Raw genomic sequence first — 16,700 nt, 5'->3', positions numbered from 1 at the left:
ACAGCAAAGACGCCGCGCGCGTAGATGGGACAGAGGCCCAGGGTAGCGGAGTACTCACACGGGTATGAGTTGGGTTCCACCGCGTCGAAAGGGAGTAGGCGGAACGGCGATATTATTTTTTTGTTGTTTGTTTTTGTTTTTTCTGTACTAATATATTGCGCATGTAAATTTTGTCTCTTGTTGTAAATAAAATAAAAAAAAATACCATGTATGTACCAGCGACGTCGAGGATACGACCGGGGGAATCTCCCTGGCGTATGATTCTGCAAGTCCCAGAACGGGCTGCCTGGCTCACACCGGGAAACCTGTACACCCACCCCTGACGATGGACTGGTGGGAAGGTACTTTCTTAAGACCTTGTCCTAGTAAACACTCCACGTCAGGAGGGTGACAGGCAGACTATTTCGTCACCAGCAGCCCGGGAATGAACTACTTAAAATCCCATTTTTTGCCTTATATAAAATTTCGTTTCTTTTTTTCTATATTCTGTACCCGACTCTGGGCCAATAAATAAATAATAATTACCCTTTCCTTGTCATGTGCATGCCGTAGCGTGTATGATTATTTTAGATATTTTTTTTTACGTTGATAATTGTCTGTTTTGTCTTGTGCATGTATTGTTTTGTCTTGTGAGGCGGAGCCAAGGGGGGGCCGGTGGCTAATTGAGGTCAGATCCTGGCGGTGGTTTTGCTTTGGTTGGGGGGATTTGTCACCGACAGGTTTTTCCGCCCCTGTGGGGGGCGCTCCCATAAGGAGTAATGCCACCCAGCCGCTCGGTCTGACCCTGGTAGTCAATGCGCCACCGATGAAATGATGATGACCCTTGGCAAAGCTGAACAAAATATTTCATATGTAAAGTCCCGCAGTTTGCTCTGACAGGCCCCACGGCTTCTCAGAGTGAACTGTGGATGGTTAAGTCGGTCGCCACTGACCATGTAAATAATAGGTAATAGGTAATATAGTATAAGATTAAATTTTTGTTTTGTTGTCAAATATGGTAAAGGGTAATTAAATTAAATATGATTTGTTGATAATAATGTATAGTGTAAATTGTAAAATATTATATGTAAGGCAAAGGATTAAATAGTAATAAAGGGGGACTTATGGATGGGCGTTGAGGGTATGTAATTAGATAGCTAAGATGTACGTAGTGATAAGTGCATATAGATCGATGTCGCTGCGCGTCGCACGTACACGGCACAGTAATTGTTAATATATGCTCATAGGCCTGTTGCGAAGGCTCCCTTTTGCACGTATGTGCAATCACAAAGCGTAGCAACGCCTAGGCAATCATCGATCCGATTATAATCACGATCCCGCGCAATTAATTTTCATTTCAATTTCGATTATTAATATCCGCGGTCATTCCGCGCGCGGCGTTTCCGAATCGGTATTCTGGCAGCTTTCCTGCTCGCACATACGACGGCGTCTCTGTCGTATGTGTAGAAACCGATTTCGAGATACGAATTTGCTCGCTTTGCAGTGACAGAGCCCCTCTCGCTCGCGTGTATGACGGCATCACGCTCACGCGCGACGGGAGAATCGGATCAATGATTTTGGTCGATCAAGGAGACCACGTACTGGAATAAAGTGCGGGAAATCTTTGATCGGCTAGGTATGAGTATGTACTAAGCAATTATTACTGCCTATATGTTTGGTTGACGGAATGACATCCGTCAACTAGTCGTAAGTATGTGCCTGTGGCGACACCGAGCTATATTAGTTGTTAACGTGAGAAAGATTGCGCGACCAATACGTTTATATATTAGAATCGAGTAACTTCCCCGCGTAATATGGGTTTATATTAAGCTTTTATTTTGTAATTAAATTACCAATCTACCGAGTTCATATTCTTAGACCAACGTCAAGTAGGTATTCAGGCCGTCGGGGCGCCTCAAAGTTGAGCCCCCCAACGGTAGTTGGCCGAAGGATTGATATGCGCTGTCGAAGGCCTGGTGCCGCAAATATGCCCAGTTAACCACTGGCATATGACGCCTTATCATTCAGGCTAACTTTGTAGTACTCTTGTTTCTGGGTGAGAGGTACCTTCGCGCCGCTAGGGCCCGTAAAGCCGGCCGCCGCGGGAACGCCCCTCCCTCAGCCATGAAGAGCGCCACCACGCGGGGGGTGTGCTGTATCGATAGGTAATTCAACCACGAATCCGTCGATGCCTCGCACGCCTTCGTAGGTGCGGTTTTCGTGGGGCTGGCCCAGAAACACTGCGGTACTGCTTCTTCAATTACACGATCTCAGTACTCCTAGGTACTCGAAGGACGTACGTGACGAGTGAGCGACGCTGCCCAGCGGCGAGCGCCGACTCGCGCCTATAATTTTTCTTAGTCGGCCCTTACGTAGATGTCGCGGGTAATTAGTCATTGCACAATTTCCGCCACTCTCGTAAGGAAACCGTTAATTAATTTTGTCACCCGAAAAACGTTGAGCTAAGGGATGAAATCGGCCAGATTTGCATATAAACCCAATATTTTTAAATTCAATATCAGTCTTCGCCCGCTTTTACGACCCTGAACCTGCGAAGGTCAGCGGCGTAATTTTCTCTACATTTTCACATACAAGTCGCCAGGACTTGTGAGGAGGTGCTCGCCCAGGTCCTGATACCTACAGGCAGATACCTACCTCTCTACCTACTGTCACTTTGACAGATAGGAGTGAAGTGTCACCCAGCGACTTAGTCGTTTTATTCGCGCATTTTTTTTTTTTGTCTTTGATTATTGGACTCGGTCCTCAACCTTTATACAACAAGGTCCCGTGCTCGCGCAATCTCGCTAGTGTTAACGTAGTGATAATAATAAGGCATTAAATCTTAAGTTATAATAATAAGTGTTCTCTGACTTTTCTTTGATTAATTAAATTAGACATTTTGATAAACATTGTAACTTTATTGTGGTTATGGTTCTAATAAATTAGGATATAATATAGAACTTTGTGTTTCAATAAGTATAAGGGCATTTTCGCCAAAGTTTGTACATTGCGTTTTTGGCATGTCCCATGACTTTGATTGATTTTTTCATAGTTATTATATTATAAAATGTTGGAAAGTTATGTACTTTTAACATGCAAATTTATTAATTTACTCTATTCAATCAGTTAAATACAACTATCTGACCTGTATATATTTTTAATTGATTATTTAGATCGAAAGGTAGTGCGTTTTTACCATGTCCCACCCATAAATTCAAATAAACAAAGTCTGATTTCGTCATTAATTTTGAGTGTGTAAAATTAAATTCGTAGTGTTTTCAACAGCTTACATTATATATTTTTGGAAAATATATAGTTTTTTCGTAAATTTGTACCAATATTGAAAAAAAATCACGTTTAAAGTGTGTCCCAGGATATTTGAAAAAGTGGAACTCCACATTCCGTTACCACGATTTTAGCATGAAGGCGAAAAATTTTCACTATAAATATGTTTTTTTTTAATGTAGCAACATTTTTGTATAACACTGATCGCCATGTACACTTTAAATTGTTGGTGTGTGTCGGTATCGCTATCGGAACAGGTTGCTTTCTGGGTTGGTCATTTAAGAAGTTCCACTACTGTTACCACGATTTATAAGGTAAGAAAACACATATTTCTATTTCACATACTACACATATGGAGCTTATCTTTCATACTACAGATATAATAAAACATATCGCAGGTTTAACAATAAAACTAAGCTAAATTTTGGCTTCAAACACTTCTGAAACAGAATCCGTTACTTCCACTCCGAAACTATATTGGTGGTAACGTATATGTGGAATGTAAAAGTAACGAAATGGCATGCATAAAGTTGGGTTTACAGTGTGTGTTTAGTTCTTCATAGATTATAAAAAAAATTATTTTGTCTGTTCGTATGAAAAACAAAAATATTTTCATTAAAAAATATAAAAAATAACCTGACTATAATATAATAATATAATAAAGATTAAAAAAGTATGTGATATGTCTGAATACGCAAAAATAGCGCACATAAAAGTATGGAGATAAAAAAAAACAACAGAAGGAAAAGAAAAAACACCAGACTGAAATAATTGCGAGACAGGCACTGGCTCTGTCATACTCTTTCTGTTATACGCCACCAAAATTTTAAAACTTCTCCATACATTTTAGGCATAGAAATTTATAAAAATGTATGAAAAAGTATTTTTTTGTCACGTTTAACAGAAATGTGTACTCGATTAGATTTAATACCTAGAACTGTAGGTATTCACGAAATGTCAGAAAAGTACGTCTTGATTACAATCAACCTGTATAGCTACATTTTATGTTGATGAATACAATTAAATTTCAAGACAACATAAAGTCGAACTTGGTTATTACGAGGAAGATGGGACCGACTGAATTTGCTTGTTATAAGCGTTACTCGTTATATCAGAGAATAGGTATTTTTAAATGAGCATGTCACATTACACAAAAAGCCGAAAATAAAAAATTTGGAAACCATCGTAAAAATCCCCGAAACGAGCATGGCATTCATAAACTACAAAAGAAGTTGTTTATTGTAATTAACGCTGGTAGGTACCTACGGACTTCACAAACCTTGGATTTTTCAACCATATGCGTGGATACTTTTTTATTATTGTCGGTGAAACACCAATAAGGTAGGTACTTAGACACTTTACTAGTGTCATAAACGTAATCCGACCCCGGCGGCATCCTGTCCAATCGGATTTTATTGCTTAGGGTCGAAATGTTTTAAAACGGTCGACACATTAACAGTATTTTAGCTCGGTATATCCGATAAGTTGCTCGTTATAACAGTGAAAGAATTAAATGTATGGCGAAAATCATAAACCAATTGTCAACAAATGTTTCGTTATTACATCCGAGATCTCGCTATGTCAGAGATCGTAATAACCGAGTTTGACTATAATTATTTTCGTAAAAGTTATATACTCCGTGCCGCGCTAGGAACTCGCGTCTGAATCCCTTGCTGATTTTTTTTTTCATATATTGTTAATTTGCTTAAAAATATTTTTTATCTGAGTTACAAATAATATAAATGCCAAATAAAGTTATGGTAATGTATAGTGTGTCAAAATTATTACCTACCTTATTTTACAAGTATTGTGAAATTTATTATAAAATATGTCTATTTTAGTGATTAAGTTTGATTTGTTTTGTTATTTTGACGCACGTTGAATATTTATCTGTCTATCAAAAAATTCAAATAAATTTCATAAAACAAAAATTTGTTTTTATGGTAACATGTAACTTAAGCTTTACAAATTACACTCCGTTACCATTTCGTTCCATTCCGAAAATGTCCCCAAAAAAGTTGAACGTTAACTATTTTTCATTTGATTATTAAATAACGAAACTTATTTATTTTTCCAATAAAATTTAGTAAAAGTGATTATTGTCTTTAAAAAAATAGCAGAACGAACATTGATTGGTTTTTTCAAATACTAAAGGAAAAATGCTCTGCCATTATAGACATAGGGTAACGGAGGGGAACGAAATGTGCCCAAGAATTAAAATTCAATAATATTTTTTGACTATTTGTAGTTTTATTTTGAAGTGTATGGTTTTTTTAATCTAATAGAGCTCTTTTAAGTGATAAAAAGTGTTTCATTCATGTTTTAAAAGCTAAGTTTCGTAGTCACGGAACGGAAACTTATTATGCCCAATTTCATAATAAAAATGATATAAATATTGTATTAATCAATATTTTGCTGAAAAATTGCTATCACCAATTCAGCAATAGAACAAGGAATCTGCTAGCTATATAAAAATGGTTAATTTGAGTGAAAAAATAATATTACCCAAATTTCAAACATGTACAAACTTTGGCGAAAATGCCCATAAACAGTGCCTACCTGCTCTCCATCATCTGAATGTACCTCCACTCCAGGCCCGGAGCTAGCCGAGGATTCGGAGGCCTACAATAGCACTTTCATCGAAGTTTAGAGTTTCGTGCCAGGGCCTGACGATTCGACGCCGGAATAACTGGGCGCCACGCATCGAATGAAATTCGAAAATAAAATAGACGTTCGTGAATTATAAATAGTTAGGTACCTACTTAAAAATATATACGTATTTAATAGTATCATATATTTATGTATTATGTAAAATTTTGATATAATTATTTAATACTTAGTGAGAATTTAAATATCACACGTAATTAATGATTTAATTATGCATATGCTTAAGTTCCAATGAGAAGAGAGTTCTTTTATTATTATTTAAAATCTCAGATATATTAATTCTCAATTCGCAATAAAAACATTGTGTTAAGAGCAAAATTAATTACAACTACCAAATAGTAGATAGAAACCAATTAAAATTCCTTGCCTACTTTCTGTATTAAATCGTAACGAACTTCTATTTATTTCATTCGACAGTGCGGCGCCCAATTATCCTGGCGCCCAGTTGTCCCATTTCTCTGATTATAGTGGGCCTTGTCTTTGCCCTACAGAGAATTACATTTTGCATTAACATTATTTATTACGCTGTATCCCGAAATTTATATATAAGTACTTACATAAAATGTGTCGCTATATTTCAAAATCAGCCAAGTCCACCTTTAGGTATTTTTGACTTTTTTGTGAAATGCTGAATAACTACTGCTTTCTAACATTTCTGCATTATCAAAATGTGGAATTTATTCATTTTAAATATTCTATACTCGAAATAATATAAATTTTCACACTTGTGACTGTGTATTTGCGAAAACAAATAGCTGTTTTTCTCCTATTCATCTATTATGGATTTGGCTGATTTTGAAATTTAGCGACACAAATATACATATTCTTTATAACACTACAACAGGCCAAGAGGCCCAATTACAGTAGTGTAGTGAAACACTAGTGTATTTAGTAATAGAAGTGAAACAATCACAAACACTCAGGCTTTGAGAAAAAAACATCTTACATATAGAGTGACCACACCGGGTCGACCCCGGAGCTCCCAGTTGAAAGAGCAGCGCTTTACGCACTGTACCACAAGAGGGTACATTATTCAGTTGGCCATTTTACAGTTCACTGTAAGATGTCGTATTAGAAACCGATGTACGTATAGCATTAAGATCAAATTCATGTCTAAATAAAATACCTAAAAAGTATCTACTAGAAACTAGCGGAATGCAAGGAAAAGACAAGAAAATAGGTAAGTAAGTAATTTTAAAATTACAATCATATCGTGTATATATATATACAATTCTGAATGATTCAAAACTAGGTTATCAAGTAGGTGGTTGTAACTATCAAGTTTTTTGATCTCAATGCTATATGGTCATTTCTTTCCGGCACGGACCTCACTATGAACTGTGTATCTGTGTGAACTCCAGTATCTCCCTCCATAAATGTCTGTTTAAAGCCGCTTCACTCCATCTTGTACGACATTCCAGGTTGCAGAGTTCAGTTTCATTGTCCAATTTGATAGATTGTTCGATGTGCGGTGTATCTCTGTCTCCGCCTGACTGTCAATATAAGCTTTTTGCGATGGGATGAAAGATCTTCCTTAAAATGCTTGCTGTTTTTCTCAGCTACGAATCGTTTATCTTTCCAACAGCTGGTCTTCACCACTGGACTGTATCATAATATTATTATTATCTTCACATAATGTTCTTTGATGTTTTAGTCTGCCCCTGGTGAGGTCGACCAGGCTATAAAGGACGCCATAGATTTGGGATACAGACACATCGATGGAGCTTTCTGTTACCAAAACGAAAAGGAGGTCGGAAGCGCCATCAATGCCAAGATCAAGGATGGCACCGTCAAACGGTAATTATCTTTAATTAGCTCCTGTTTTTGCCACGGGTTCGTTTTCTTATGTAGATATTTTCAAGAATCTCAGAGATTGGTTTTATTTTAGTCAGGCACGCACGCAAGTGTGGGGGGGGGGACGTTTCATTTATTTATTTATTTAAGAAAACAGAACATTGTGGACATAAGAAATCTAAATTCAAGACATTCACAACATGAGATTTACATTATAATTAACAATTAATATTACCCTCACAAGAAAGAAGTAGAAAGTAATAAAATAAACATAAGTACAATTTTATACAGAAAAATAATGTCTTTGGGGAGCGCATTGACTAGTCTTGCACCCCTCGCTAATAATGGTGCCTGGTAGGCTTGACACAAGGAAATGGTTCCGACCCAGAATAGATCATGGCTGCGACCACGTAAGTAATTGACAGGCGAATGTAAATTCAAATTCTTTAATACACTAGGATTGGAAACCATTCCTTGCGATAACAGGCAAAAATGTCTTAAGAGCAAAGGTGACCTACGAGATTCAAGAGAGTGAAAAGTAAGCGTGCCTTAAAAAGAAATAATAAGGAAAAAATACAAAATATTTAGGTGAGTGGAAAAATACTTCTTCTCGTGACCCGGGTGATTTGGCTGTTGATCTGCCTTATCAAAGGGTTGGCCCCAATCCTCTCAGCATTCTACGACACGCAAAGCCCGTGGCAGTGATGAATCGGTGCAATCATTAGGGTATCCAATGTTTGCTTTAATATTCTGATGCGGCATGTCGAAAAGATAAAACGGCGCCGACGACACAAACAATCATATTAATTATTATAATTGTTAGGCCACGCGCTAGGTGAGCAGCCGTAATTATAGCTGCAGGCTAATCAGACTGATCGGCGAGCCGGTATAGGAATGACCGATTCGTAGGTGTTCATATGCGTCCTGGCATCTTCGACTCGCAGCCCGAGCAGCATGCAACTTGTCGATTGCAGCAGTAGATTATTTTTTCAAACTAAAAAGTCGCATTTGATCAATCTGTGGAGCTCCATTTGGCAACGTGTGTTTTGTGAATAATGATGATGTCACATCAACGTATTCGACACGTTGCAGACGTGACGAGTTTTGATGCGAGAGCCGGCTTAGTCTTTTCTTTACCATTCTATAAATTTAATTTTGACATTATTAGAGGATGGTCCATCATGTCCGCATAGTGTTTTGTTGTTTTTATGTGCATGGTGTTCCCTATAAAATGCGTAGATAGAAGGAATTACATATTCAATGGTATTTTTTATTATTTCAGTTCAGATTTATTCGTCACATCAAAGTTGTGGAACACATTTCACGATCCCAAGGTAGTGGAAAAGGCTTGCAAGAGGACTCTGTCTGACCTTGGACTTGAATACTTAGATCTGTACCTTATTCACTGGCCCATGTGCTATCCAGTAAGTATCTACCTACCTACCTACTCAATATATCGTCGCCCTCAAGGAAGAACTCACCAACCAACAAAAGTAAAATCCTGAGATAATCGACTTTTAAACTTTTTGAAAATTTTAAATTGCTCTCATTAGAAAACGAAAATACATAGAAGGAAACGGTTTTTTTTGTTTGATTGGTTATTTTTATGTTTATGTACATTACATTAAAAATGTAACCTTTTTCCTGACTTTTTCCATAACACAAATATCTTTTCTATGTAGTTGGTGAATTTTTTGTTTTTGTAATTTTTAACATAAAACCTATAGATAGAATTTTGGTGATTTTTTCTAAGATAGAGTTAAAAATTGCAAGATTTTCTGTATAAATAACTCATTTTGAGCAAAAACTGTATTTGGTGAGTTCTTCCTTGAGGGCGACGATATATCCTCTAATATTCGCCCATGTTCTCATGTAAGAGACAATATTATTAAAGTGTCAAGTTTTTTTTGTTATATACCTACCATATATAATATTTACCTACCATAGACAGACAAATGCAATAACAGTCTTTATACATAGGTATGTTATGCACTACTTATTTCAGTATTTCAGCACCACAGGCAAAAAAAAGTAATTTTTACAAAACATACTGTCAAAAATACTTTTCCTTCTTTTATATGCCACATATAAATAGCAGTAGCGAAGGGTGGAGGTAGGCTGTTAAGATCCGCCAATAAATAGTGCATATTTTTGTTAGTCATGCGTATTTGTTTTTATTGAACTAAGACTACAATTATTTACAGATAGTAAGTATTGGTTAGTTTTTAAAAGTCAATCAAACCTTGCCAACCAAACCATAAATACTTTTGGTATATTTTGGGCGATATGACAAAATTGTGCACACTTTTTCATTCATACTTATTTGTTTGAATATATATTACACATATTGTTTTTTAATTCATTAAGCCCTGCCTAAACCAAACTAATAGATACAAAATATTATTCTATCTATAAAATATTAATTAAAGTTATTTAAAATGTAATTGCATAATTAGTAGTATTAGTATTTTTTGACTATTATCTATTATAGCTTGGTTTTCGCAAGGTTTAATTGAATTTTAAAAACTAACCAACACCATCTGAAAATTATTATAGTTTTATTTCAACGAAAACAATTACGTATAACTGACAAAGTTTGTGTGCACTATTTATGGCGGATCTTAACAGCCTACCTCCACCCTTCGCCACTGATAAATTGTGCATGGTTTGTCTACCCCCGCGGGACATCACTGCTTTGTAAATTATAAATAATGCATTATTTACGATCAATTACATAGTTCTATTAGTAATATCATACAATATCGACGGACATTGATGATGTCGGAAGGCTAATCCTGGAATACTAAACCAAAATCCTTTGGAATGGTATAAAACTCTCATTAATCAGAACATATATTATGTTATGATTGCCTGAAAACTTTGTAACAAAACAACGCAAAATCTTATTATTGTTTGTAGAAATATGTGTGTACAACATTTCAAGTTTCTTATTAAACTTTATTATAAAATGTAAATTAATATAATGATTTTCATAATAATTCCCAAACCGGAGTGCCATTTTTAATCTTCAACGAGACGGAGCGGTAGTCTTGAGGATTTCACGAACGGTAACTGTGCTCCAGTGCCTTCCAGTCCATTTAGAGCGCTGTTAATATACCATGCCATTAATACCAATTTTTCTTCATTGGGTAAACTACTAATCCGCATGGAGTTCGTATGTTAGAAGCGCACTCAAAGATGAGGACTCTACAATCCAATGTGGAAGACGGAAGAGCTTGGTAAAATAGTAATGTTGTAAAGGATTGGAGAGAGGGCTTGAATAACAGATCCTCACTCAGAGAAGAAGAGGTGATAAGACTGGGTCGCAGTCAAAACTTAAAAAAATATTTAATTACCATTGCTCTGAATCAAACACACATTGGAAAAACAACAATATTTTGTCCAGAGGCAGGCGTTCTTTCAAATACTGTATAGTGAAGCATTTCCCTAATATTTAACTCAGTACTTTTTTCGTGTTTTAGGAAAGTGAGGAACTAGTCACTCGTGATGCCAACGGTGAGGTGATGTATGCAGACTTCGACTATGTTGACACATGGAAGGCCATGGAGAAGCTGGTGGGTGCCGGCCTAGTCAAGAGTATCGGTGTCTCAAACTTCAACTCAGAACAAATCGGAAGAATCCTTGAAATCTGCACCATAAAACCAGTCACTAACCAGGTTACTCAATTCACTACTGTCTTTTCTTTTCGATTAAAGTCTGCCAAATGAATTATTTGAAAGTGTTACCTGAAGCTGAATTTTGTTTCATCAGTATATTACTGATAACAAGGCCGGAACAAAAACGACCCATAAGTGCGAATGAGAAAGCATTCGGCACGCTTATATCTCCGCAAGATGAGTTAAAGCAAGATAGAATTCCTACGGCTGAATTAAATATTTTTTGGAAACGTTACCAATAAATATTGATTTGAATGAAATGAATGGTTGCTGAAATTTATTGTTTTTGTGTTAAATATAAAGTTAGTGGTAATTAATTTTAGTTACTTTAATAGAAAATATGCTATTATGACTGCCAGACACTTGTAGGCCAGCTATTTTTGGCATAAAATAAATCACTCAAAAACCATGATAATAGGAACAGAATGATAAATATTTGTGAAAACGTACCAAATCAACATGTTTCTCGAGTTTATCGTGAATATTTTCACACTAAAATGATAAATATTGTTTAGAAAATATACACAAATAGTTTATTCGGAAATTATGACGTTTAATAGAATCCGCGAGTTAACTCGTCCGTGGCACTGATGTGTTGATTAAATTTGGTAGCCATACTGAGAAGCAACATGATGGTATAACGTTTAAAAGTTAATAATAATAAAATTGAGATTCTAATGTGCATTGTACGCGAGAAACACGGCTTCATTTTGTCGAACAACAGCCACTCTCTTTATATTATTACTCTGAGACTGATAAGCATTTATCATTTAATAAGTAATTACGTGCTCCTGTTTTCATGTATAACAGATCTTTCAAATTATTAGGTCCATACTCTGGGTCCAAACACACGTTGAAAAACAAAATTAATGAGAATTTGCTAGGCTCAACATTCTAGCTAGAGATCCACGATTTAATAAGCGGATACGTATAGTAGTAGGTATTAATTAGGCATATTTTCTATTTCATGACTTACATGCTGTAAGTAAATATACATACATCACCGAAAAATGAGTCAGGTTTCGAACTAAATTAACTTTTTTGATCCATGCATGCAATCTTGCAACTTGCACGATAATACGTACTGGCAGCATTAAATCCACGCACGTGTACATAGGCTATAAGGATAATTTGATTTATTCAATTTGTATTATGCCATACCTTATAATTACCGTATCGACATGTAATAATAATATTATGTTATAAACTTCAGGTTGAATGCCACCCGTATCTTTCCCAAGTGAAATTGGGCAAGTGGATGGCGGAGCGCGGTATCATCCTGACAGCCTACAGCCCCCTTGGATCTCCGCAGCGCCCTGGTCAGAACCCAACAGACAAAGCCGTACTAAGCGACCCCATTGTAAATGCCATCGCCACCAGCCTAAAGAAATCACCTGCGCAAGTACTCCTGAGGTAAACTTTTTTTAATATCCTGTAACAATATAATGTTTCAGACATTCATGGTTCATTGTTATCACAATAGATTTTTGGGTTATCGCCGCGTGTTCTTCCTTCTTATTTCCTCGACATTTAGGGCTCATTGGAGAGGCAGTTCTCATAATCGAGGAAAGAAGGAGTTAGAACAAGCAGTGACAATGCAAAAATCTATTACGTATGATTTTTAATTTTCTTCATACTTTAATTAAAATTACTTTTAAAATATCCTCTGATGAGAGAGAATGTATTCCTCAGACATTTTAACATGGGCATAGATAAAAGGAAGGTGGGTTCAGCACAGGTGCGGTCGTGATAGGCTGTGGAGATCCGACATGAGTATATAGTGCACACTTTGGTAGTCATTATTTTCATTATTATTTAATTCAACGAATAATTCACAAGATTTAAGAATGTCACATTCTTTTATTGAACATCCTGCTTTGTGTCGAATTATTTTGAAAAAGAATTTTTTAGCGATTATATATTTCTCAGAGTTTTCAAATTATGTATGTTAATTATTTTCATTGAACTTCAAGTTCTTGATGTTCAATGAAAACTAAATATAAGTATGACTATTTATGTCAGATTCCCACGGCCTATCTCTACTCTTCGCCACTGGCTGATAGTGGTCATACCGTTAGTTGCCATAGTAACTGTCTTTGTTAAATTACCAAATTTAAATATACTAGCTGAGCCAGCTGGCTCTCGCCAGTCTGTCTCGCTAGGTCTTGCAGACGGCTTGGCGGTATTGGATATTAATATAATTGTGAAGTATGTATAGGCGGCGCCATAATATTCCCTTCGTCATAGATTTTCATTCACCTCAGAGAGTTTGATATTTCGCTGATTTGTCAGTTTTACGATTTCAAAGTCGTCACTGCCAATATAAATTCGAGGTCATATGCGTAGTCTATTCTGGAGTCTGGCCTTTACAATATCGTCTGACACCACTTCAGACTGATAGGCCTAGCAGAACAGCTGGCAATCGCCGATTGCTACTACTGACATTTTAATAGAATATACCTAATATGTTTATATATTGCACTTTCTCATTCATTCTTATTTATTTTCGTTAAACTAAGAACATACATTACACGTCATGTTGTTGGTTAGTTTTTTATAATTCATTAAACCCTGCCTAAGCCAAACAATAGTAGTTAAAATATTATTCTATCTATTAAATATCCAAAATGATGTATGATTTAATGGCATAATTTAAAATATTTTATAGACAGATGCGTATTATGGCTTGGTTTCCCAGGGTTTAATTGAATTTAAAAAACTAACCAACAACATGACGTGTAACGTATGTTCATAGTTTAACGAAAATAAATATGAATGAATGAGAACACTATCTGTAAATTGTAGTCTTAGTTCAATGTAAATAAATACGTATAACTAACAACGTTTAGTCTGTACTATCTATGGTGGATCCACCCTACTTCCACCCATCGCCACTGCATGATAGTCTTATTTTTCATACATTTAGATTATTGCGATATAATATTATGTTTTATTTATTCAATGGGATCACCTTAGATTGCACCCACTATTTCTTATAATAGTATCTATCTGACATTTATAGTCAATTTTTCAGGGGGTTCAAAAAACTGTTTTTGTCGGTATCAGTATTATTTTTATTTTTCAAGTGAAATGATTTAATATTAGTACTAAAACAGTCATTTAAAGATCTATGAAAATTGTAATGTCATAATAAAATAAATCACGCAGATAGATAATATTTCTTTTTAGTTTCTAGACACTTCGATGCAGATAGACACTATTTTCCACGTCAAATTTGAGCATTTTAGGATTTTTTTCGTAGAACAATAATATTTCCATTCGATCCGTCACCATTTTGTACAAAATACACCAATAACCTAGAATTTGCCAAAACTGCAGATAGATACTATTGTCAGATCACAGTCGACTTACTATAATATTGAGAAGAGCGTAATATGTACCTATATAATGTAGTTTCTTATTTATTAAGTCTGAAATTATTCAATTTATTGATGGAATTATTAAAATTATCTTCATCTTACAATCTTGATTGAAATTGATTATTTATGGGTGCTAATAGAAATGTCACATTTTTTCGATTACTTATTCCTGCAAATTCTAAATTTGAAATCTGATACATCAAATGAACTTGTTTTGCGAAAGAAAACAAATGACAATCTAAGTCTTTTAGTTTGACAGATAAAAAGCAGTGACATGGTTTTAGATTATATTTTCATAGTAATTAGTGAGGAAATATGTATTTATTTTGTGTTAAAACTCAAGAATACGCCAATGTGCTACTTACAGATTTGAATAATTTTGTGGAATATTAATTAAGATATTTTGCAATATTGATTATATAAAAAGTATTAAACGACATTATAATCAATTTGAGGTACACGGACTGCAAGATGCGAAAATGTATGGTGACGGATATAAAACGCGATTTAAAAACGATTTTATCTGTGATTGTGTCGAGTTTTATCAGATTGTGCCCGATTCAAATGGAAGTAGATTCGGGACTCCAAAAATTGAAGTGAATTCCTTTAATAATCAACAAAGTGGTATTTAAATAAAAAAGTTGACGTATTTTCCAAAATCTCTTAGGATAATAATATATAGGAGATGATAAAAACTGGTTCTGTTAAAAAATATAACACTAAAACTAAAATGGATAAAAGCCGCTGAAACCGGGAAGTAGAGAATAATTTCAAGAAAAATGGAATTTAGTTTTGCCATTGGACATAATAACATTTACCTACATAGTTTCAAATATATGATTATGTAAATCATATTATGGTGAACAATTTTTAACTTTGTTTTAACGATAGACATTTACTTTCTTTTTAGATACCAAATCGACAGAGGCTTCATTGTCATTCCAAAGTCAGTCAACGTCAACAGATTGAAGCAAAACATTGACATCTTCGACTTCAAGTTGAGTGATGAAGATATTCAGAAACTCAACGCTCTTGACTGCAACGGAAGACTCATCAACATGGTTGGGTAAGTTTAATTCCAGATGTCTATGATGATAATAATATGAGGCTGTATATAATCAGTCAAATATGTTTCATATTATCATGTCTTTTCTACAAAACACTTATCTTATTTTTTTGAACCCGAAACTACAAATTAAAAATAAATTCTGTTAAAATTATTCAATTAGATATCACCGACGTTTGTAAAATGTTATAATTATGGTAGTGACTAATGTTGAAATTATATTTGGTCATTGCGCGAGGTAAAGGTGAAAGCGGGATAGCATGTTAATTCCAGCTATTTTATATTTTTTTACAGTAATATTATTTTTTGGACTGTTTCAGAATGGGTGCCACACACAAGTATTACGGATTCAACACAGAGTTTTGAAGATATTTGTTATGTTTGGATGAATTTTGCACTTATCTACAAGTTTATAAATCCGAATTTATAAAATAACCAAGAAACACCAATGAATTAAAAATATGTTTTATTAATAGTGTTATGCATAATGTTCCATTCCTTCAATTAAAAAACCTTGTTTTGTGTGAAGCAACGAGGTTACTACAGCTACCAAATAGTCTGATAATTGTAAAAGGAATACAAAAAAAAACATGGTGATTTGTATACGTTTACTAATCGCCCTTTTGATACAAATTTTGAACAGTTTTTATACAATATTTACGAACAGATGTACCTTGATCTGGACTAGGTATTCAAACAATATTATTGGTGATCTTGCTGAATTTTTTTATTGTAAGTAGTTGAAATTAGTAGATTAAAACTCTGTGAGCGAAAACAAGAAGGCGTTAAGTCTTAAATCACAACTTTTCAGGACAGCCAAAAGAAGATTAATTTTTCGACCATTTTGTATGG

General features: G+C 35.0%; 1 protein-coding gene across 1 annotated transcript in view; it reads left to right on the top strand.

Moving 5' to 3' along the window:
* Window positions 1-16,308, top strand: part of LOC147065927 (aldo-keto reductase 1B-like) — a 29,272-nt gene extending 12,964 nt beyond the window's left edge. The window contains exons 2-7 of the mRNA XM_085955982.1: window positions 7,586-7,728; window positions 9,008-9,149; window positions 11,208-11,402; window positions 12,616-12,815; window positions 15,693-15,848; window positions 16,169-16,308. Coding sequence (XP_085812108.1) covers window positions 7,586-7,728; window positions 9,008-9,149; window positions 11,208-11,402; window positions 12,616-12,815; window positions 15,693-15,848; window positions 16,169-16,214 — 882 coding nt within the window. The 3' untranslated portion in view covers window positions 16,215-16,308. The remainder of the gene's footprint in view (window positions 1-7,585; window positions 7,729-9,007; window positions 9,150-11,207; window positions 11,403-12,615; window positions 12,816-15,692; window positions 15,849-16,168) is intronic.
* Window positions 16,309-16,700: the final 392 nt, after the last annotated feature.

This window comes from Rhyacophila brunnea, unplaced genomic scaffold (genome assembly GCF_057557595.1).
Source record: "Rhyacophila brunnea isolate RB1 unplaced genomic scaffold, BYU_Rbru_1.0 scaffold_5, whole genome shotgun sequence".
NCBI lineage: Eukaryota > Metazoa > Arthropoda > Insecta > Trichoptera > Rhyacophilidae > Rhyacophila > Rhyacophila brunnea.
Note: the sequence above shows the minus strand (reverse complement) of the source record. Positions and strands in the feature narration are given on the sequence as shown.